Raw genomic sequence first — 22,677 nt, forward strand, 5'->3', positions numbered from 1 at the left:
TGATTCAAGGAAGAGCTCCACAGAGTACCATTTCTGATTGCAGCTCAATTCATGGTGTAGCTGTGAAAGCCTTAATAAACTGAGATTTCTGCAGTACAATAGGTACAGGCTGTTTGTGCAACCCTATTTAAAAAAAAAAAGAGCTAGAAGATACAGCATGACTATATCTTTGGGGAGTGGTAGGTACTTTTTAAGTGCCTAACATGCCTGACATGCAGGGCCATCATGCTCTAACACCATTCTCAGATATACACAGAACTTCTGGTAAAAGAGCTATGATGTCAAGCAACAAGAGGCTTTCAGTTCTGAGGAGGGTGATACCACCAGACAGGAAAAGCTACACAGACTTACCTAGTCTAGCAGTAGTGTGATATCAGAATACTGAAACCCGACTGTAGATTGCTGAGTGACACTATGAGTAATGCCTACCCAGCAACCTGCTCTCACCCCAGCAGTGATTCTCACTGCCAGAGTCAACTGACTTAGGCTCGGACTGTGGGGCTAAAAAAATAGCAGTGTAGATGTTCGGACTCAGGCTGGAGTCTGGGCTCTCAGACCCTCCCCACTTGCCAGAACTCAGAGTACAGGCACCAGCCCGAAACCAAACAGCTACACTGCTATTTTTAGCCCCACAACACGAGCCCAACACAGTTGACCTGAGCAATGAGACTCACCGCCACAGGTTGGTTGTGGGTTTTTTGTGCCATGTAGATGCACCTAATGATTGTTTAACCTGTGTCCTCTCAGAGTTAGTATCCTAGGATACATATTGATGTATACATCTAGACCGGGTTTTGGTTTTGGTTTTAGAAGAGCTTAAGAAAGTCAGGTGCCCAAATTGCAATGGGATTTGGGGGCATAACTCACTTAGACCCTTTGGAAATCTCAGCCCTATTTTAGAATACAACCACACCTAGAATGGCCAATTAATGGCTGGCCACAATTCAGATCTGAATAGCAATCATTATTACAATCAGTCTAGGTAACGTGTAACAACTGGTTTGAAGATGCAGATTTTTAAAAGAAGCAATTAAGCTTATTCTTCTTTACTTCCATCTGAACCCGAACAAACTTCTGTATGGTGGCAAACATTCTCAAAGGTTTCATTCCAGACAGAATAAAATGCATTCATGGCAAACAGATACTCTGATCTACTGCAGTGGGAAGGTATCCTGATACAAAAGTCAACTTATCATCATGAGAGCTCCAGAACTGTAACCAGTGTATGTAACACTGCATAGCATGCCGTCTTTTTGCAGTAGCATTGGCTGAATGCGCCTCTTGTGTTGTTTTAAAAAGACTTGACTCCTCTTTCTCCCTGATCTCGTCCTTCGGAATTCTTTTTTTGATGGGCAGTTCATTCTCTCAGATGAGTCTGAATATCAGCTGTGATTCCACCAGCCGCAGCCCACACAAATGTTGTTGGAACCCTGTTCCCTTCGGCATTACTGCTTGAATGTTTAACACCCCGTTCTGACACTATTGCTTTAAGAGCAGAATTAAACTCACCCCCGCATAGATGGAGATTAAAGAATCATCATCTGTTGCTGGACATCTGTTTAGGTTAATACCTTTAACATTCCTAGGGTTCCTCAGTAGAGAAAAAACAGCTTAAAATAGCAAGTAGGAACTATACCTACATAAGGACGCAGAGCAAAATTACTAATTTTACTGCTGAGGTAGGATCAAATGGCACATACTTACATTGTGAAATTAATTCATTCAGTCGGGATTCAAAGCAAACACCATTCAGAGGGACAGGGGGCAAACTCCAGTTTGTTTTTGCCATCTCTGCGATGACTGATTACCACTTAACATTATAATGATGTTCCTCCAGAGTAAATTATAGACTAGCTTTTTCTTTTTTGAATCTGATGAAATAAATGTATTCCTTGGCAGAGCTCTGGAAATGAGTTTTGAACAAACCAGAACTGCAGAGAAATGCATTTTACTTATCCACAATTTAAAAAAAAAAAAAAAAACCCAAAAACCAGACAAAGTACAAAGTCAGCCATCCTGCTGAATCAAATACTTTAGCAAAAGGCTCCCCTTGCCTAGCTCTATGGAGAAGGGGGAGGGGAGGAGGGAAGCTAGTTAGTGGATTGTATGGCTAGGCGCAGTTTGCTGAATAAATAAAAATGCTCGAGGAAGGACAAACATCTCAGTACCAATATCCATCTCAACGGACGATGAGTGGTAAAAGCTGGCGAACTGCCACAAGTTCTGCAACGATTATAGCATCAAATGTATTATGCCACATTTACGACTGAATTTGCTTGGCCGTTCCCAGTACAGATGAGGGAGCTAAACATTTCAGTCACACAGATCTATTTTCACATGCTTAGAACTTTCTGAAAAACTCTATTTTTGGAGAAAATCCTCCATCTGGTCTCCATCTAATTGTCATTCCTCCTCCTCCCCCACCCGACTCTCCAAAGAGGGGAAAATCTATGTTCCTGCCTTTGAGTTATGGGAGGCTGAAGAAGACTACGTCTCCACAATGTAAAGAGTTGTGGACACACTTTCCCACCACCCTCCACATATGTAACTCAGTGGCTGAACTTTGAAACCTGGCATGTAATTCACTACTCACTTTGGAGTAGGTCCAAGGCGAAGTTCAAACAAAAGCTGGTTGAATAATGGAGTCACAAATAATTGGGGGGGGGGGGGGAGGAGGAAATCACTGCTAAGTATATACCAGCAGTTTAAAAAAAAACAAAAAACCAACCAATAGTGCCTCCTTTTCTGATATTCTAATGAACATTCCCCCTCCCAAAACTGTCTCAGCAGCAGCCTCTGTGCCTATCAATCTGAACATTTTCCAGCCTTCAGCATTAGCCACACAACCTCACCACATATTCACAGCACCTTGGTTTTTCCCCTGAATAGACAGGTGCATGCAGTTACACTATGACACACTTAATGCAGCAGCATCCAGTGGGGCTCATAACACCAGGTGCCTAAGGGCATGTCTTCACAGCATAAAACTTGAGTTTTGCCCATAACCTGACTCCCAGCTACACACACAAATCTCTAGTTTGAGTTAAGTGGTGCTCTTAGGCCTCTTGATGCTGTAACTAGTAATGTAGTGGGGATGCAACTCACTCTGTGCTGTTAATCCAATCACTCTGTGGGCTGGTCTACATTTGGGGGGGAGGGGGGAGGAAATCGATCCAAGATACGCAACTTCAGCTACGCGAATAGCATAGCTGAAGTCTAAGTATCTTGGATCGAATTACCTGGGGTCCAGACGGCGCGGGATCGACGGCCGCAGCTCCCCCGTCGACTGCGCTACCGCCGCTCGCTCTGGTGGAGTTCTGGAGTCGACGGTGAGCGCGTTCGGGAATCGATATATCGCGTCTTAAAGAGATGCGATATATCGATCCCAGATAAATCGATTGCTACCCGCCGATACGGCGGGTAGTGAAGATGTACCTTAGGTAACTCAAGTGTTGTTACTCTCACTCCAGCTAGGCTTGCTGGAGTGAACGGACTTGATTTGTTACATATATGTAGCCCTCTTAGGGCTCGTCTTCCCTGTAACATCCGGGAGGGCCCAACGCACCCACAAACCTAGACTTCTATGGTGTGGAGTTCCCTAGTGTACTTTGAACTTTTAGTGCACAGCAGCGGGGTCCACACAGACAGTGCACAGCCTGCTGCAGTGCTGTAGATTTACACCCCCACATGCCGCACACTAACCCGTCTTATAGATATGCCCTTAGACAAATGACTGCAGCCAGTGGTTCATAACTCTTAGACAATCTTGCCACCTTCAAAAATTCTTGTTCCCGAAACCAATAAAGTCTTCCCCTGAAAAAATACAGACACTGACCTGTAATGAGCTCTCTGACTTCCATGTCGTTTGTCTTCCGCAATAACCTGATTAATGCCGGGATCCCATCGCAGTTCTTTATAGCCACCTTGTTCTCATTATCCTTCCCGTAAGAGATGTTTCTGAGAGCCCCACAAGCTTTGCGATGGACCTCTGGCTTTGGGTGATCTAGCAGACCCACCAAGATGGGAATCCCTTTCAGATGCCTCACATCCTTTTTTATTTTATCGTTCTCATAGCACAGGTGCTGCAAGTATGCTGCCGCGTTGGACTTGACTGGATCGATGGGGTGACTGAGCATGGCAATCACTTCAGGGAGGTCAGGGTCCCGCCACCTGGGGTCTTTGCGGATGCTGTCAATGGAGGGAGAACGCTTGCCCAGGCGTTCGATGCTGGCCATGCTCCCCCTCTCTGGCTGTGCTAATGGTGCTGCGTAGCCACCGTGAAGGTAAGGGATCCTCTCGTCAACCATCTCTGACTCAACAGGGTCATCGTAGCCCCTGCACAGAGAGGAACATTCCAAAATAAAAAAAAAGTGTATTTAACATTCAGTGCTGCTAAGCCAGGATTAACATCTGGGTGATGATCAATCTTTTTAACCTCACACATGCATTAGTGATAGGATATTTGCATTTTTCAAATAGTTTTTCTGGCCATACAAAAATTAAGCAACATTAAACATCATTCGGCAATGATGAGACCATAGCATAGAATTTGTTTGGTGAGCAGTAAAATAATGACAGGAATTGTAAGTCAGCGACACTGCTTTCATTTAGGTCATTTACCAAAGCAATTATGATAGAACGGGGTTACATTTAGTGGGAAACACTAAACCTCATTAACGATGATCCTCTTATGATGAGCTAGAAATCTAATTAAAGGCATCCAGGGTATGGACAGAAAGCACCTCTAAACTACTTGTAGTCCCTCCCTAAACACTGCACCAACAAACACTTTTAGCAAGTATAACAAGGTCCATTACATTTCCAATTCAGATCACGTGTTACTGGGGCCAAGACAAGCTCCCTCAGTTCATCAATGATCATTTGCAAAAGGTGGTCGAACACCCAAGTTTTGGAATCGGAGCTCATACCAAACAGATCTTCTGCAGAGTGGTCCAGGATTGGGGCACTCAACTGATATTGAGGAGGTCAGGGTTTCCCAGCTTTGCCACTGAACTGCAATGTGACCTAGGACAAGTCACTTCACCCCTCTGTCACTTCCCTCCCAGACAGTGGCTAACCCTACATGCAAGCCCCCAGCTGCAGTCAGTCATCCTGTGCACTAGGAACAACTGTACTGATCTCTCTCTAACTAACAGTGCTGTAATTTATTGTATAACGTTTGTGAAATAAGGCCAGCCACAACCACTCAACATATTTTTGCCCTCCGTAGAAAAGCCCTGATTTTAAGAACAGTATATGATAGTAGCTGAAACTGACTTTTTAATGGCAATCGCTGTAATTCTATCCTACTTTGAAAAAGATCGTATCTTGAGCAGCCGGTTGTGAAGTTTCTTCAATATATTTGTAAGGAGATGCATTTTCAGCTTAAGAGCTTGTTATTGAAAGAGACAGATAGATATAGTTTATCCTTTTGTTCAAAATAACATTTGGGAGGGGGGGCCTTACCTCTCACATCCTGTAGGCTCAGCATTTCACAAACTATCTACAGCACAGGTAAAACACAGTAACCAGTGAGGCAATGGGTAAAACCCCACCAGTGCATAATGTACTGCACAGTAGTGGTGTGAAGGGGGGAACAAAAAAACAAACAAACAAAAAATCAGCCACAGATGCAGGGGCCACCAATCCTGAAAACACATGAATATTCTTAACTTTATTTACACGAGTGAACCCACTGCCTTACAGAATGACTCATGTATAAAGTTACAAATGTGTACAAACATTTTCAAAAAGAACAGGAGTACTTGTGGCACCTTAGGGCTAGTCTACACTACCCGCCCAGATCGGCGGGTAGAAATCGATCTCTCGGGGATTGATTTATCGCGTTTCATCTAGACGGAGAAATCGATCCCCGAATCAACGCGTGTACTCCCACCTCGCCAGGAGGAGTAAGTGGCGTCAACAGGAGAGCTGCAGCCGTCGATTTGCTGCTGTCCTCACAGCAGGGTAAGTCGAATAGGATACATCGAATTCAGCTACGCTATTCACGTAGCTGGATTTGCGTATCTTAAATCGATCCCCCCCCCCCCCCCAGTGTAGACCTAGCCTTAGAGACTAACTAATTTATTTGAGCATAAGCTTTCGTGGGCTACAGCCTATTTCATCGAATGGAACACACAGAAAGAAGATATTTATACATACAGAGAACATGAAAAGGTGGGAGTAGCCATACCAACTGTAAGAGGCCAATCAAATGAGATGAGCTATCATCAGCAGGAGAGAGAAAAAAAACTTTGAGGTGATAATCAAGATGACCCATAGAAGGTGTGAGGCTATTTTAACATATTTTAACATGAGGAAATAGATTCAATTAGTATAATGACCCAACCATTCCCAGTCTCTGTTCAAACCTAAAGTTAATTGTATCTAATTTGCATATTAATTCAAGTTCAGCAGTCTCTCTTTGGAGTCTGTTTTTGGAGTTTTTTTGTTGCAAAATTGCCACCTTCAGGTCTGTCACTGAGTGGTTAGAGAGACTGAAGTGTTCTCCCACCAGTTTTTGAATGTTATGATTCCTGATGTCAGATTTGTGTCCATTTATTCTTTTGCGTAGAGACTGTCCGGTTTGGCTAATGTATATGGCAGAGGGCCATTGCTGGCACATGGTGGCATATATCACGTTGGTAGATGTGCAGGTGAAAGAGTCCCTGATGGTATGGCTGATGTGATTAGGTCCTATGATGGGGTCACTTGAATAGATATATGGACAGAGTTGGCAACGGGGTTTGTTGTAAGGATAGGTTTCTGGGTTAGTGTTTATGTTGTATGGTGTGTGGTTGCTGGTGAGTATTTGCTTCAGGTTCGGGGGCTGTCTGTAAGCGAGGACTGGTCTGTCTCCCAAGATCTGAGAGAGTGAGGGATCATCTTTCAGCATAGGTTGTAGATCTTTGATGATGCGCTGGAGAGGATTTAGTTGGGGGCTAAAGGTGACGGCTAGTGGTGTTCTGTTATTTTCTTTGTTGGGCCTGTCCTGTAGTAGGTGATTTCTGGGTACTCTTCTGGCTCTGTCAATCTGTTTTTTCACTTCAGCAGGTGGGCATTGTAGTCTTAAGAATGCTTGATAGAGATCTTGTAGGTGTTGGTCTCTGTCTAAGGGATTGGAGCAAATGCGGTTGTATCTCAGAGTTTGGCTGTAGACAATGGATCATGTGGTGTGTCCTGGATGGAAGCTGGAGGCATGTAGGTAAGTATAGCGGACAGTAGGTTTCCGGTATAGGGTGGTGTTTATGTGACCATCACTTATTAGCACAGTAGCGTCTAGGAAATGAACCACTTGTGTGGATTGGTCTAGGCGAAGGTTGATGGTGGGATGGAAATGGTTAAAATCATGGTGGAATTCCTCGAGGGATTCTTTTCCATAGGTCCAGATGATGAAAATGTCAATGTAGCGCAAGTAGAGTAGGGGCATTAGAATAATGCTTCCTTAGCTCTCGTCCCCTAAGTCAGCCATAAAAATGTTGGCATACTGTGGGGCCATGCGGGTACCCATAGCCGTGCCGCTGACTTGGAGGTATATATTGTCCCCAAATGTGAAATAGTTGTGGGTGAGGACAAAGTCACAAAGTTCAGCCACCAGGTTAGCCGTGATATTATCGGGGATACTGTTCCTGATGGCTTGTAGTCCATCTTTGTGTGGAATGTTGGTGTAGAGGGCTTCTACATCCATAGTGGCCAGGATGGTGTTTTCTGGAAGATCACCGATGGATCGTAGTTTCCTCAGGAAGTCAGTGGTGTCTCGAAGATAGCTGGGAGTGCTGGTAGCGTAGGGCCTGAGGAGAGAGTCCACATAGTCAAACAATCCTGCTGTTAGAGTGCCAATGCTTGAGATGACGGGGAGCCCAGGATTTCCAGGTTTATGGATCTTGGGTAGCAAATAGAATACCCCTGGTCGGGGTTCTAGGCATGTGTCTGTAAAAATCTGTTCCTGTGCTTTTTCAGGGAGTTTCTTGAGCAGGTAGTGTAGTTTCTTTTGGTAATCATCAGTGGGATTAGAGGATAATGGCCTGTAGAATGTGGAGTTAGAGAGCTGCCTAGCAGCCTCTTGTTCATATTCCAACTTATTCATGATGACGACAGCACCTCCTTTGTCAGCCTTTTTGATTATGATGTCAGAGTTGTTCCTGAGGCTGTTGATGGCGTTGTGTTCAGCATCAGGGCCTTGTTTATTAAAGTTTCAACCAAAAGACCCACACATAGTAAACTCAGTTTATCTGCCTCTGAAGGATGAAGGGCCGAGTTAGTCCTACAAGGATCTGAACCTGTGTTCCAAGGAATCTAACTGTTTTAAACCAGATGCTTAAGATCACTAAACCATCCACACAGCTATGGTGTGCAATGGGGTTTATTCTACCCCTCTTCCAATTAAAGCGGTTTTTGTTTCTGCTACAATAAAGGAACTTCTTAGAAGTTAATTATATTACTTCTTTCATTGCTCAGTAAACCTGACAGATGGGATGACTATCAATAGAAATTAAGGTTATTATTTAGCAAAGCCACACAGAATCCAAGATAACACAGCCTTTCCCACACACTGTGTGTGTGTGTGTGTGTGTGTGTGTGTGTGTGTGTACACACACACACATGTACTGCAATTTTAATTTTAAAAGCAGTCATGAAATCGCAAGTATAGCTTCTTTACTTTATTTAAACAGTGGAAGCCTTTGCCAGCTGCCATTGTTCTGGGCAGATTGGTACTGTGGCTCTCTCAGTCAAGCAAGCAATTTTAATTGCAGGAAAGAGGTCCTTAAACTTTGATTTTAGGCACACATTGTGCAGTGCTGAAATATTCCTGATGTCATGCAGAAGGAAATATAGACTATTACTATTTTGCAAGAAGGAACACAGTATTATTCTAAGGGACTGCTAATTAAACTAGAACCCCGAGGAGAAGAGCAACTGGGGACAGGGTCTGAACTCAGAGTAATACAATTAATGTCTATATGTTAAAAGCATCTCTTCCAACTTTAAGTTCCTTTAATTGCTGATCTTAACCAGAAGTGAGGGGGCGGGGGGAAGAGGATATAAATCGGCAGGTGTTCAAAACACTAAGAAACTGAAGAAAATCCTTTTATTGATGCAGTTATTTGTGTATGCATAATTCATTACTTTCTTTAGGCTGTAATTTACAGTGTCTGAACAGCCATTACATTTCCCGTTATGTAACAAAGCTGTTTTCAGTCTTCATTATAAGGGGAAGTAATAACATTAAAATGATTTACTCCCATATAAAAGACAAAAAGGATAAAGAAAACACCAAAACTCTAATGCAATGAGCAAGATTTTGTTTTTACATACACAAACCGAGTACAACCTGCACTTGGGATACAATGAGAACGTGCTAGCTCCTTGCCTCAATCTTGCTCCTAATGCTGTATCTTTACTGTGCCCGGCAAAGCAGTAGAGGGAGACAGAGATGAGAGTAAACAGTCACTCTCTACATGGCTGCTGTTGTGACGAGGTAACTTGTCAATCACCAAGGGTCAGTCAGATCAACTGTCTACAAGGTAACAACCTATAACGTCAATTGAACTGTAAAATTAAATAAAGTATTATTCTCTTCCCACTAGCCATGGGGTTTCCATGTATGAAGATGAAGATAATTATTGTCTAGGAATGAGGCCTGTTTGACTCACCACAGTGAAACCTCTCTTCAGCTCAGAATTGGTCTTGCTGTTCAAACTGCATGGGCAGTCCGCTGTATGTCCAAACATAGTCCTCTTGATTTAATCAAGTCTGCCCACAGAAATCAAATTGAAGACTGTAATGGTGTTGAGTCAAGTGAAAGCACCATGCCCTCTTGTATGACACAATGCTAAATTATTATATTACCACCAATTATTATTAAAGTATAAAATATTTAAAATAAATTAAAATTCTCATAAAATATATTTACAACTCTAAGAAAGGATCAAATCCAGTTTTAGTACTTTGTAGAACCGGAATGGGGAGAAAAGATTTTTGTGCCTCGGATTACTCCAATTCGAAGCTATGGATGCAACACAACGACCTATTGATTTTGCTGAGGCTTGCTGTAAAAGTATCACTCCCTGATGAAATCCAATCATTTCAGTACAACCTTGTGTTCAATATGAGAAGGTATCAAATGCCTCATATTCCCTGAGAGGGGATGTGCTCCTGAGCCCCTAAGCCAACAAAAGACTGTGTGTAGATCAAAGTCAAGGAAAGCAGATGAAGAAAAAGAAAAAACACTCCTTTGTAGCCATCAGCAACAGCTCTTGACCAGTCAAGCAGCGCCACATAAGCTGCCAGCCCATAGTCAAACTAGAAGCACAAACTGACAATGAAAACACAAAAGCCCGAACTGCACGAAATGTTGGCAGGTGCCCAGTGTTATTAATTCTTGATCCTTTTATAAAGTCTGATTCCTGCACAGGCTTTTCAGGCTTCCCTCAAACTGTGTTCCTACCAACCAAAGCCTTCTTCAATGGGACAGTTATTGTAGTGAAACAAACAGGATTACAAATCTGTTGCCATCCCTATAGTACATAAAGACATTTGCCTTCAAACAAGATCAACAATTACTTTAAAGCATTTTCTGAAGAACTATTAATATGGTGTATGCAGTGTTAATAAGCGCGCACAAACTTTGGCTCAACACACCTCACCTGAATGAAAAAGGGAGTTTTTCTCATCCAGTGCTTGGCTAACCTATCAGAAACAGAAACAGTCTCCCCATCCAGCACAAATAACATCTCCAAGTTTGCCATGCAGGGCAATGAGTTAATATCTGGGAATCCAGACCTGCTGCAATGGAACTAAAGGCAATAGAAGAGGGCTCACATGTTTCTGTCTGAGCCTAGGTTCAAAACAGTGATAAAGTCATTAAGTCAGGAAAAGGAAAAGAAAAAAACAGCAATTTAAAAAAAATGGAAAAAAGTTTTTGGGGGATTTTAGGTGAGAAACTTGAAATGTCAATTCTGCCTTTCCTTAATAATGTCAAAAGGCAGGAAGACACAGCCAACTAGAACAAGTCATTTTCCATCTGCAAAGAGTGCAAAGGTGTTCACGGACATTCACAAACATGGAACAACCACAAAGCCCCCGGTGGCTAGTAAGAAAAACAAGCTTGTTTTGTTGAGGTGGAATCTTAAAATTAAAATAATAATAATGATAATAATAATAATAAAAAGACAATTCTGAACTAGAAGCACCAGAGTGTTCTTCATTCAGACTGACTCTGGCCAGACATCTCAGTACACTTCCATCCCTAGCAAGATGGTGTCAAGGTTAACTGCATTCTGCTGTAATTTTTATGCTTACCTGCCCCCCCCCATTTTTTTTTTTTAAATAAACGGACCTGCATTGAAAGTACTTGCCTGTGCATTGCTATGAAATCAAAATCTGATAAGGATGTAGCCCTGTTCAAAGCAAAAGATTAGCTACCTAGAAAATTTAATTTTCAAAACACAAGTCCTTTTATTCAGTTTAAAAAGCATCAAAACAAAGATACACATTACTCATCTCCCAATTTCAAATTCCCACAATCCCTAGGTTTAAAAGTAGAAGGGATACTGTCATGGTTATTAGAACTTAAAATTGGCTTGCTTGGGTATTTGGGATGTTCCAGACTCTCTTTTACTTTACAAGTGAGTTGTAAGGTTTTCTTCTTGTGTTTTAATTGGGTTTGTGCCCTTTTTTTATTTACTCTTTCAAAATATATAAAAAGAGGCCTGAAAACGCTTTGTTTTATAAACATTAGAAATTCAGGTTCTATCTAGCCTAGAATACTCTATGGCCATGAATACAACAGGGGATTTTAGGAAACAAACCAAAAATCAAAAACAGCCCATACCATTGATACTCCACCAGTGGAATGCTGACACTAGAAAAGACAAGAGTATGAAAATTGAGCAATTGAGAGGGAGAAGGGATTTAGAATTAGACTGTTTACAATTCTGGTTTTTGCTAGTTTTTGTTAATATCCATTTAACTTATATAATCAAACAACAATGTGAGGAACGGAGGCTTTTGTTAAAATGATTTAGCATTTCCTGCCCCTCAATTAAATTGTGTAAGGTCACAATATACATCCTGTTAGACCCCAACAAATGCTCCAGCAAAATTAAAAACAACATAGTTGCTACTCCTGATATTTCCAACATTAAAAAAAATGCAAAAACCCCTTGTGTAGATATAAAAAGTTATAAAGGAAGCACACAAGGCATGAATCCAATTTTAAATACTTTTACAAGTCACCTTTAAAAGCAAGCAGGGGACCTATTTTACCGAAGAATCTAAGTGCATTTCTCTCACCCCAACTTACTGTGGAGCCCACTGTAAACAAACTTGTGCACATTCCTCATGAACAGAACACAATATGTCAGTTTGCTCCTTTTAATAGCAATTCATCTGGCAGCAAAGATCAGGCAAAAAGAAATTCCATCATTGTTTTTATCTTCCCTAGTTATAATAGGGGACAAATGCTAACAAAGATTCATTTTTAGGCATAAAACTTTTACAGTGTCCCTTCATGAATGAAGCCTTCACTCAATGCACTAGTTTGTGGAATGCAGGCAGACGTTAATTAGTCTTGTATTTGACATACTTTGGTGGTTTAATTCTTTTTAGACATACAAGGGCACATTCAAAGGGGCTTCAGCATCGGTCTAAAATTCTGCCAGGTGTCGTTTGCCAGGAAAAATGATGTAGTGACAATCGTTCATGGGGATGCCAACTTTATACTCACACAAAACCGAACACCCTTGCTCAGCTCCCCGCCCCACCCCTCCTCCGAGACCCTACCCCCACTCACTCCATCCTCCCACCCTCTGTCACTTCCTCTCCGCAACCTTCACTCACTTGCTCATTTTCAGCTGGCTGGCTGAGGGGGTTGGGGTGCGGGAAGGGGTGAGAGCTCTGGCTGGCAGCTGGGGATGAGTAGGTTTGGGGTCCAGGAGGGGGCTCTGGGATGGGGATGAGGGGTTGGGGTGCAGGAGGGGGTTTGAGCTCTGGCTATGGGTGCAGACTCTGGGATGGGGCTGGGAATGAGGGGTTGGGGTGTAGGAGAGTGCACTAGGCTGGGACTGAAGGGTTCAGAGGGGGATCAGGGCTGGGGCGTGGTGTGTGTGCGCGCGCGGGCTCTGGGGATGAGGCGTTTGGGGTGCAGGAAGGGGCACCAGGTTGAGGTGAGGGCTCTGGCTGGGGATGAGGGGTATGGGGAGCAGGGGGCTCCAGGCTGGGGCAGGGGGTTGAGGTGAGGGCTCCAGTTGCAGGTGTGGGGCTGGGGATGAGGGGTTTGGAGTGTAGGAAGGGGCTCCGAGTTGGGACCGAGGAATTCGGAGGGGGATCAGGGCTGGGACAGGGAGTTAGGGATGAGGGCTTTGGCTGGGGGTTGAGGGCTCTGGGCTAGGGCTGGAGATGAGGGGTTCAGAGGGCAGGAAGGGAATCAGGGCTGAGGCAGGAGGTGGGGCAGGTGGCTCAGGGTGCAAGCTCCAGGTGGCGCTTACCTCAGGCAGCTCCCGGAAGCAGCGGCATGCCCCCCTCTGGCTTCTAAGCAGAGGCACGACCAGGCGGCTCTGCACACTGCACCAACCGCAGGCACTACCCCCGCAGCTCCACTGGCTGCAATTCCCGGCCAATGGGAGCTGCAGAGCTGGCGCTTGGGGCAGGGGTACGGCGCGGAGCCCCCTGGCAGCCCCTATGCACAGGAGCCAGAGGGGGGACATGCTGCTGCTTCCGGGAGCCGTGTGGAGCCAATGCAGGCAGGGAGCCTGCCTTAGCCCCACTGCACCAACAACCGGACTTTTAACAGCCCGGCCAGCGGTGCTGACAGGAACCGCCAGAGTCGCTTTTCGACCGGGCGTTCCAGTTGAAAACCAGACACCTGGCATCCTTAGTCGTTCACTAGTCCAAGTACATGGAGAATTGCACTCATTACTACGGCCAGGTTTTGAAAATTTTGCACCTGATGCTGTTTATGTTTGTGTTTTACCTCCTGCAAGAGAACACAAACTGTTTTGACATCTTCACTCCAGTGTTGGGGACATGGCGTTAATATCAACAACAAAGTTGCCTGAACCCTGAATTTTACGGACTGAGGGGCCCATTCTAAAAATGCGTATGATCCAAACACTCTCAATATAGAAAGCCAGAATGGCGGACTGACTTTACAAAACAAACACAGACACATGCACAGGAGTGCAAACAGATGGAAAAATTGCCTTTGTACACTCATCTGTATTTGAAGAAGATCTGAATGTTTTTTCCCCCCCAATTTATATTCAAATACAACTGGTTTAAATTAGGCCAGTGATGAGAGGAGAGTGAGAACACTGTCAGCAGCTGCCTTATCGGAGGGTGGATAAAAACTTCCACCAACTGGGAAAGGCAACGTGCAGATATAACCCACCTGACTAGGATCCTCTACTTATAGAGTTAGATCACTTCAACACAATGCAGTAGACCTAGATGACTAGCTTTTATCCAAGCTTTCTGGGATGGAATGGGAGTAACTCTGGCACCAGGGATAGATCACAATGTTTATTATTTTAAACTCTAGTAACATCTTAATGTAGCAATAGCCGAGAAGAAACTGCATTTAAAAAAAGTCTTACACTTGGATTTCTGCCATGATCTGGGTAAGCATCCAAAGCATCCAAGAGTCCAGCTTATTCCCAACTCCACACAACAAAGGAGCAGAAGATGCTGTAGCACACAGTGATCTGTTCTCAAACATTCTATTTCCACATGCTGGCATTATGTTTGTTGTGTGTAATTTATTCCTAGAATTGTCTACCTTTACTGAAAATGACACGGGACAAAATAAATCCGCTGGTCTTTTCCAAACTCCAGGGAATATTTGTTGACACCTGAAAAAATCGCCACACGCAATTCATCCCTTGCACAATTCATCCCTGCTTAGGAAATTGGATGTTGGAACTGGAGCAGCAAGAGGGTTGGCAAAGCTAGGGCAGATCTGAGGTATTTCTGCAGCATCTATCACAGGCATGTTTGAATTCAACTCACAGAGAATACCAAGGTCACTGTCAACTGCAAAAAGTCCTGTGCCTGGTCCGGTCTTAAAGAAGTCTTAAAGAAGCCAATTCAGAAGGGTTAGATTTGTTCCAATTTCCTCCTCTGTACACAAGTTTTTATAGTTTCTTTTGTGGAAGTGATTAATTCCAGGTCTACTTTGGTTTAGGATCAACCATTCCCCTATTTAATACCCCTTCTGGCATTCCTCTGTGAGCAGTACCTTCCCTGAAGGTATTGATGAGGATCATTGTATGTCTTGCGCTCATACAATTACTGTGCTGAGAGAAATCTGGTAGGGAGTGTGTTAAGAATAGGCACCACCAACCTCAACCTTCTTTATTCTATCTGCCTGTGAAGACGAATTGCTCACAATGTGCTTTTATCCTTTAATTTTTCCACTATTTGCAACATCGCGCCAGTAGCTACATACATTACCTTGGGATTTGCCTTCCTCTGAAGAACCAGGTATGGGTTATTGCCAAAAACTAGATATTAAAAGTGTTATGAGACACTTCCATCACTACTTATTTAGGCCTAAATGGAAAAAGGACTAGAACATCTCAGGGCCAATCAGTGGCCTGTATAAAAAGAAGCTTGATCTTGCTCCTATTTGTAGAGAATAAATATCCACAACACACAGATTGCCACCACGGTCTGCAACCTCGGGTAGTAGTTTCAACAGACAGTCTAAGACCGAATGGACATGAAAACTAACCGGACATCTTGTCTCAAATGTAAAAGGATCCCTCCAAGTCTTCTTTGAGGCACAATTGTTGAGCTATGTGAGGAAGCGTCTATTATCATCATCCTATTCTATGCACAGAGGGTTTCAGCTTCAAGTGCCATCAATTTATTACCTTTTATGGGCACTGTGATGCTGGTAAACCAGGTGCCAGCTCTTACCTAGTGGAGCACTGACAAATTCATAGCTGGAAACCAGACCAGCTCACCTATATGTTAATATTGTTCAAGATAGGTGTTAGACTTGTAAGAATGCATTTAGATTCTATACAATGCTTGTAAATCGCTGCATGCATTAATCTTACTTGTAATGTCTGTATTCTATGCTACAAGATAAAATATAAGTTTGTTGACCTGGGTTAAGCCCTAAAAAGACATTCAATGCTGACAGATTACTATATCTCTGACACTTTTTGAATCGCAGACAAACTCATTCATGTATATAGGATTGCTTGCTTTAATCTGTAAAATACCTCTCATTTCTTTCTCCTACTTAATAAACCTTTAGTTAAATTTATTACAGGACTGGCTACCAGTGTTGTCTTTGATGTGAAATCTAAGGTACAAATTGATCTGGGGCAAGTGACTGGTCTTTTGGGTCTGGAAGTAGCCTGAATATTTTGCAATTTTTGGTGTAAGTGACCATTTATCACTAAGTCCAGCTTGCCTGGATGTCAAGATTTACCATGGAGTCCAGACAGTCTGACTGTTTCAGTGATCTAGGAGTTCACATTTGTTACTGGGTTGGTGAAATCTAATAGAACATACCACTAGTTTGGGGTATCTTCCCTGAAGTTGGCACTCTTGGCTGTGAGCTACTCCAGACAGCCTGACAGGCAGTAACTTTACTTTTAAGATGAATAGACTAAAGAGAATTAAAAAGCTGTAATCACGCACTAATTACATTGGGGCTTCATCATTAAACATGAAGCACTATTTGTTGTCGTTAGCTTCTTATAGATCAAGGGCATACCTGAGACATAGGTTTAATTGTTTAAATATTTCTTTGAGTAGTTGTAAATGTTTAAGAGCAACCATTTTATGAAGTAGACCTCATTCACTCCTCTTATGTTTTCACGAGCTAAACTTTACTGCCACATTCAGATTAATTGCTTGTCAAAGCCCCTTGATCATATTAAATATGGAAAAACAACAAAAGAAATGCAAAACAAAAACTGTAAATTGGTTCTAACAAGACTGTTGTGGAACAATAAATCAAAGGGGATGTTTCAAACTTTTGAAACTGCAGAATTGATAGGTTCTAAGAGAGTATTTAGATATTCATCCTGCATGCAGTTTGCAAAATGGTAACAAAAATTAAAGTCCCCTGTTGCCTGACTGCTTTTAACAAGGGCTGTAAAAAGTTTTTTGCCTCTAGATAACAGCAAGGTTATTCAAGTTTGGTAAATCAATCAATATTTCAGTACCCACCAGCTGCCAGATTAGTGTTCATTTCAACTCCCAATGTATTTAAGTGTGAGAGAAAGAGGTAGGCTTGCATCATGTAGAATTTCCAGAGGCTACTGTACAGCTCTGGCTTCTTTTCTTTTTTGTTTGTTTGTTGGTGCCAGTTTGGTGGCATTTGCTTTTATGCGTCTTCAGAAGGAATCTCCAATGGAGGGGCTGATGGAATTAGACCCAGGTTACTGTACTCAAGATTTTAACTTATTTTAAATGAGAAATAATGGAAATTAAGCACACATCCTTCAGAGACGGACCAGGCTTGTATTCTAACTAAATCAACCCGGGGGGGAGGGAGAGGGACACAACAAATGAGAAGTCCGTATATGTCATCGCTAGAAATGACACACACTTTCAAGGTTTAGAAAGCCAATGTGTGATTTCAACTGAAAAGAAATCCCTTGCTCCCAAGCATGATTCTTCTCACAAGAACCAGTTTCTGCAAGCCCGATGTGGATGACAGGAGTTCCAGAATGCTTAGCAAAACGTGGGCTGTGAGAGAAAGCAGAACATCTCCCAGGAAAGTGGTTAGAGCAGAAGCAATTTGTGACTAGCCTCTCTAGTCGTGTAAAGGGTAATACATATGTTGTCTTCTTCCCTTCATGTAGTTTGACAGTACTAAATAATGGTCCAATTTACATGCACTTCCCATGAAGTGCTGAGCACCCTTATCTCCCAGCTGGGTTCAACTGGGAGCAGAACATGCTGCATATCTCACCGGAGTGTACTTATTTAAAGAGGTATTCCTTCAGCAACAGGGAATGACAGGCCCTAAGTCTCTTAGAACTGTAACCAGACAGTTGTTAATTTTAACATTCCTATTTGGGAGACAGATACATTCGGGCCCTGTCAAAATTCTCACAAAATGTACCAGTCCATTTCCCCCCTGGCACTGGATGGGGGAGACAACACAATATAGTCACAAACTGTCTCTTTACAAATAAAAATGCAACATAGCCATTTTATAAGAGCCAGCACTTTTTCTTTCTAAATATAATCTAAAACTAAGCTGCCCTGCAATTTGGGGAAAGGATCCTTGCACACAGAGCATATATCATTTTTCACATAGTGTTTGGTGACTTATGTATTGCAGGGTCTCTATCTGGTTTGTGGTAAGCAAGCTGGTCTTCCCTAGGAAAGCCCACTGCCTCATGGGAGTCAACTTTTCTCCAAAGGAGCCCACTCAATCTCCCTGTCCCTCGGGATTCCAGGGAAGGACTGTAAGAACGTTGACTGGGGGGAGACAGAATTCCTTTGGGAAAGTCCATCTCCACACCCAGAATCAGAACTGAGTTGGAAACCCAAGCTAGAGTTTTACACTCATTCCTTTTTTTTTTTTTTGGCGCTTATGTTAGGTCATTTTGATTTCTTGTGATTATAAAAGGTTAGCTGTTCATGGAAAGGCCACACTGACAGCAACTGTGGCTGTTTTTGCTGCTCGTCACTCCAGAAGCTTATGCAGACTATTTGAGGTTAACATTTTAAGCTTAAAATAAATCACTAAAATAGCTGCAGAGAGGATCGCAAATATTCGGCCGCAGGATTTTACCTTCCTTTGTGAGGTCTCCCCCTCTCAGGCACCCCTGCAGATGTCCTTCGGTTCACTGTGGAGTAATCTGGGTCCAGTTCATACCCTTCATCATCTACCCCGAGGCTCCGGTTATCGTCCTCCAACCCATAAGGCTCTGGCTGGAAACGTTCTGGCTGGGAGCGATTCAAGTCAACGTTGCTGCCTGTTGGCACTTGGGGCTGGGCCATGGGACCATAGTTATCCCTCCTGCTTGGCAAGGTGAAACTACCATCCTCTGGCCGGTAACTGTTTCCTGGCATGTAGGCATAGCGAGGACGGTAGTTGATGCCACGGGACAAGCTGCCATAATTGTCAGCTAGGTCTCCATAGCCATCGTGGCTGATAAAAGGGCGATACTGGCTGTCGTGGGCGTCGGGATAAGAATCGTAGCTATTGTAAGATCTGGTCAACGTGGACGAAGCTTGTGGTGTGATGTAACGCTCACCATTCTTCATGTATCTTCTGTCTATTGAATCTGTGTAGCTGCCCATGGGAGAGGAGCTATCCATTACCGGCAGACCATCGGGCCCCAGGGGGACCTGGCGAACTGTTCTAGTGGTGACTGTTTTGACCATTTTTGTGACCTGTGAAGCAGAAACCAATACAGATGTTAATGTTTTCCTTCTGTCTGGCTTTAAGTTTTAGGATGAGTTCAAGGGAAATTTCTAGTGAGGAGATCTAAAACTAGACTAGAAAAGACACTGGAAAACTTACTGCAAGTGAAATCCTGGCAGGCACTAGGTTATCTAACTGACTAATAAGATTCCATACCAGCCTTAGGATGCTGTTTTAGCAATTAGAAAATTGATCTTATATGAAGGTAGAGAGTCGAAGGGGACAGAAGTTAAGGTTGTTAATATTCTAGTTATAAGTAATACAACTTTTTCTCCCTTAAGCTCCACTCCTCTACCTCTCATACCAAACCCCTACAAAAAACCATTGACTGCTCTCAGTTACACTGAGGGCAATCTAAACTAACTCCATGTAGGACTTTCATTATTGCAGCCATCCCAAACCGTACCTATCTAGATGACCTTTTGCCGAGTTTCAGACATGTCTATTGAAGTTATGTTTATGCACAATACTACTTTGGTTTTCGTATGATTTTTCTCCTTATAAATCCTGTTTATTACAACCCCAAGTGGGTTTAAACTGTTTGGGTATTTCACACTGATCATCCAAAGACATGAAAAACTAAATAAAAGGAGACCAAAAGAGTCAAAGGTGTAAACATGACCCAGTCACAGTCCAACATTAAACAGTGTTAAACAAGGTTCAGGGTTTGGCATACACTAGGAACCTTCATTAAAGGTACAGAAAACACTTTACATTTCAAATGCCTTAAATATTAAATAAAGCTTTCATTTTAACAACATCCCTTCTTCTGTTTAGCTGGAGAGAGTATTTAGAACAGGGGTGGGCAAACCTTTTGGCCTGAGGGCCACATCTGGGAATACAAACTGTATGGCAGGCCATGAATGCTCACAAAATTGGGGTTGGAGTGCGGGAGGGGGTGAGGGCTCTGGCTGGCGGTGCGGGCTCTGGGGTGGGGCGGGGGATGAGGAGTTTGGGGTGTAGGAAGGTGCTCTGGGATGGGACCGAGGGATTAGGAAGGCAGGAGGGGCAGGCGCGTGGGGAGGGGTGCAGGTTCCGGATGGGGGTGCGGGTTCTGAGGTGGGGCTGGGGATGAGAGGTGTGGGATGCGGGAGAGGATACTGGGCTGGAATCGAGGGGTATGGAGAGAGAGAGAGAGGGGATCGGGGCGTGGGGAGAGGCTCAGGGGTGCAGGCTCTGAGAGGCGCTTACTTCAAGCGGCTCCCAGAAGCAGTGGCATGTCCCTTTCTCCAGCTCCTACGCAGAGGCGCGGCCAGGTGGCTCTGCATGCTTCCCCATCTGCAGGCACAGCCCTTGGAGCGTGGGAGGGGCCATTGGAGCGTGTAGGAGCCGGAGTGGGGCCATGCCGTAGCTTCTGGGAGCCGCATGGTGCGGCCCCCTAACTCAGCGCCCCAGCTGCAGCGCCAGAGTAGGGCCGAGTTGCATGGCGGGGCCCCCGACCCAGCGCGAGCGCCAGAGTGGGGCCGAGCTGCATGGTAGGCCCCCGACCCAGCGCCCCAGATGGAGCGCCAGAGCGGGGCAAGTCCCAGACCCCGGTCCCCAGCGGGAGTTCGCGGGCTGGCTTAAAATAGTTCGCGGGCCAGATCCGGCCCGCAGGCCATAGTTTGCCCCCCCCCCCGATTTAGAAGGAAAATACAGTTTGTCAGACAGTCTCTTCGATGGTATCAAAGATGATAATAACTGTCCTTTTGGGGAAAAAGAGAAAAAGTTAATTGAGATAGTCTAAAGCTGTCATTGCTGCTTTTGTTGAAGTCCAATCTTATTTCCTAGAAGACAAAACAAGACCAACACACATAAAGGGGTCAGGAATAGAACAGCAAAGATAGAAAACACAGTTTCTGTGTCTGGTGTTGACTAATTTACAACCTCATTGCTGAAAACAGCAGGCACGTCATATGGTCTTGTCTTAGCTACCCCGAGACCTGACAAACTTATACCAGCTTTCCAGCTGTTTAGGGCATTGCATCAGCTGCCTCTTTCTGGTCACAGGCTTACAGCTGCATTGCAAAATATAGTCTTGTCGGCTAAACCAGACTTTCATTAGATGGAAAAAAGAGAGGGATAGGAAAGAGAAGAAATATAGTGGGGATAGGAGGGTGGGGGTCAAAATAAAATCTCACATTCCAAATGGTGTTTGGGTTTCAGCGGGAGCCCATGGACGTGGCAGTGTTACCTGGGACTCTCTCTCTGGCCCAGTCTGCTCAGGACATTTTTCAGCATCAGAACGAAGAAGGGCCCGATTCCCAGGAGTCAGTGAGCATGGCAGCTATGATGGTGAAGCTTGTTCCAATAGCCAATTTGTCTCCCAAGGTCTTTCTTTCTAAGAACCCCAAAAGTGAGCTTTGGGCAGAGTAGTCCATCTTCCCTTATTTTGTTCCCCAATAGGCCTAATTTCTGACACGCTAGTTTTGGTTCATTGATTCCAGGCCCATACTTCCCTTGCTCATGGTCTTATCATAAACCCTGAATTATATCAGTTGGTCTTTCCATTTGGACTAATTCAGTCTGTCTCACTTTCGCACCTTTTCTCATCAAACATTTCTTATAGGTTATTGTGACATCTTACGAACTTTTACTCACTTTTTACAGCGGAGCTTACCACGAAGATGAACTGTGGTCCAATTATCACAATGGACCAGTAAAAGCTGCTTCAGAGGAGATGCAAGAAACCCTGCCATAGAAGTGCGGGCATAATCTGTCCCTATGGAAAGTTTCCTCCTAACCCCCAACAAACGTTGGCTTAAGCTCTGAAGCATGAAGATTTCTCTCTTCCAGAACACGGGTAACCCACAATAAGAAAAGGAGAAAGTGAAAGATTCCTGTTAGACCTGCAGTAGCAACTGGCTAATATACACTATTCTGAAAGCTATGCTAGCATCAAGGAAGGTATTGTTGCTCATATAAGGAGGTTAGAGAGTCATGTTAATTTCTGTCATCAGAAACACTGGGGTGAGAGGAAGAATTAATACACTACCTTGTATCACCCATTGGAAAAGAACAAAAATAAATGAGAGAGAGTTTTTAAACCAAGTATTAGAAACTATGGAGAAAGTTAAAAGGGTAAGTGTAAGTATGTTGCACTTTTCTTACTCTAAACTGCACAGTGCTGTGTGTACATGGAGTAAAATGGCAGATATTAAATCGGTTTCTGGTATGTTCAGTGGCTCAGAAGCCCAAATTGAGAGATTTTGATCTACAGCCTTTGATTAAAAAATATCGATCACTGACCAGATTAGCCAAGCCACTGTTAAAACAATACTAGAGCACATCTTTTG

At 43.7% G+C, this 22,677-nt stretch overlaps 1 protein-coding gene across 23 annotated transcripts in view; it reads right to left on the reverse strand.

Annotated features, from left to right (window-relative positions):
• The window catches only part of ARVCF (ARVCF delta catenin family member), a 437,864-nt gene that overhangs the window by 94,206 nt on the left and 320,981 nt on the right, over nt 1–22,677 (reverse strand). For 22 of the 23 annotated variants that reach the window (XM_065568005.1, XM_065568006.1, XM_065568000.1 and 19 more), the window contains 2 exons: nt 18,767–19,371; nt 3,836–4,335 (listed from right to left, as the gene is read on the reverse strand). In XM_065568005.1, coding sequence (XP_065424077.1) covers nt 3,836–4,335; nt 18,767–19,371 — 1,105 coding nt within the window. Of the gene's footprint in view, nt 1–3,835; nt 4,336–18,766; nt 19,372–21,982; nt 22,121–22,677 lie in introns of those variants that run through there. The other variant, XM_065568019.1, reaches the window with a different exon arrangement.

This window comes from Chrysemys picta, chromosome 15 (genome assembly GCF_011386835.1).
Source record: "Chrysemys picta bellii isolate R12L10 chromosome 15, ASM1138683v2, whole genome shotgun sequence".
Classification (NCBI taxonomy): Eukaryota; Metazoa; Chordata; order Testudines; family Emydidae; genus Chrysemys; species Chrysemys picta.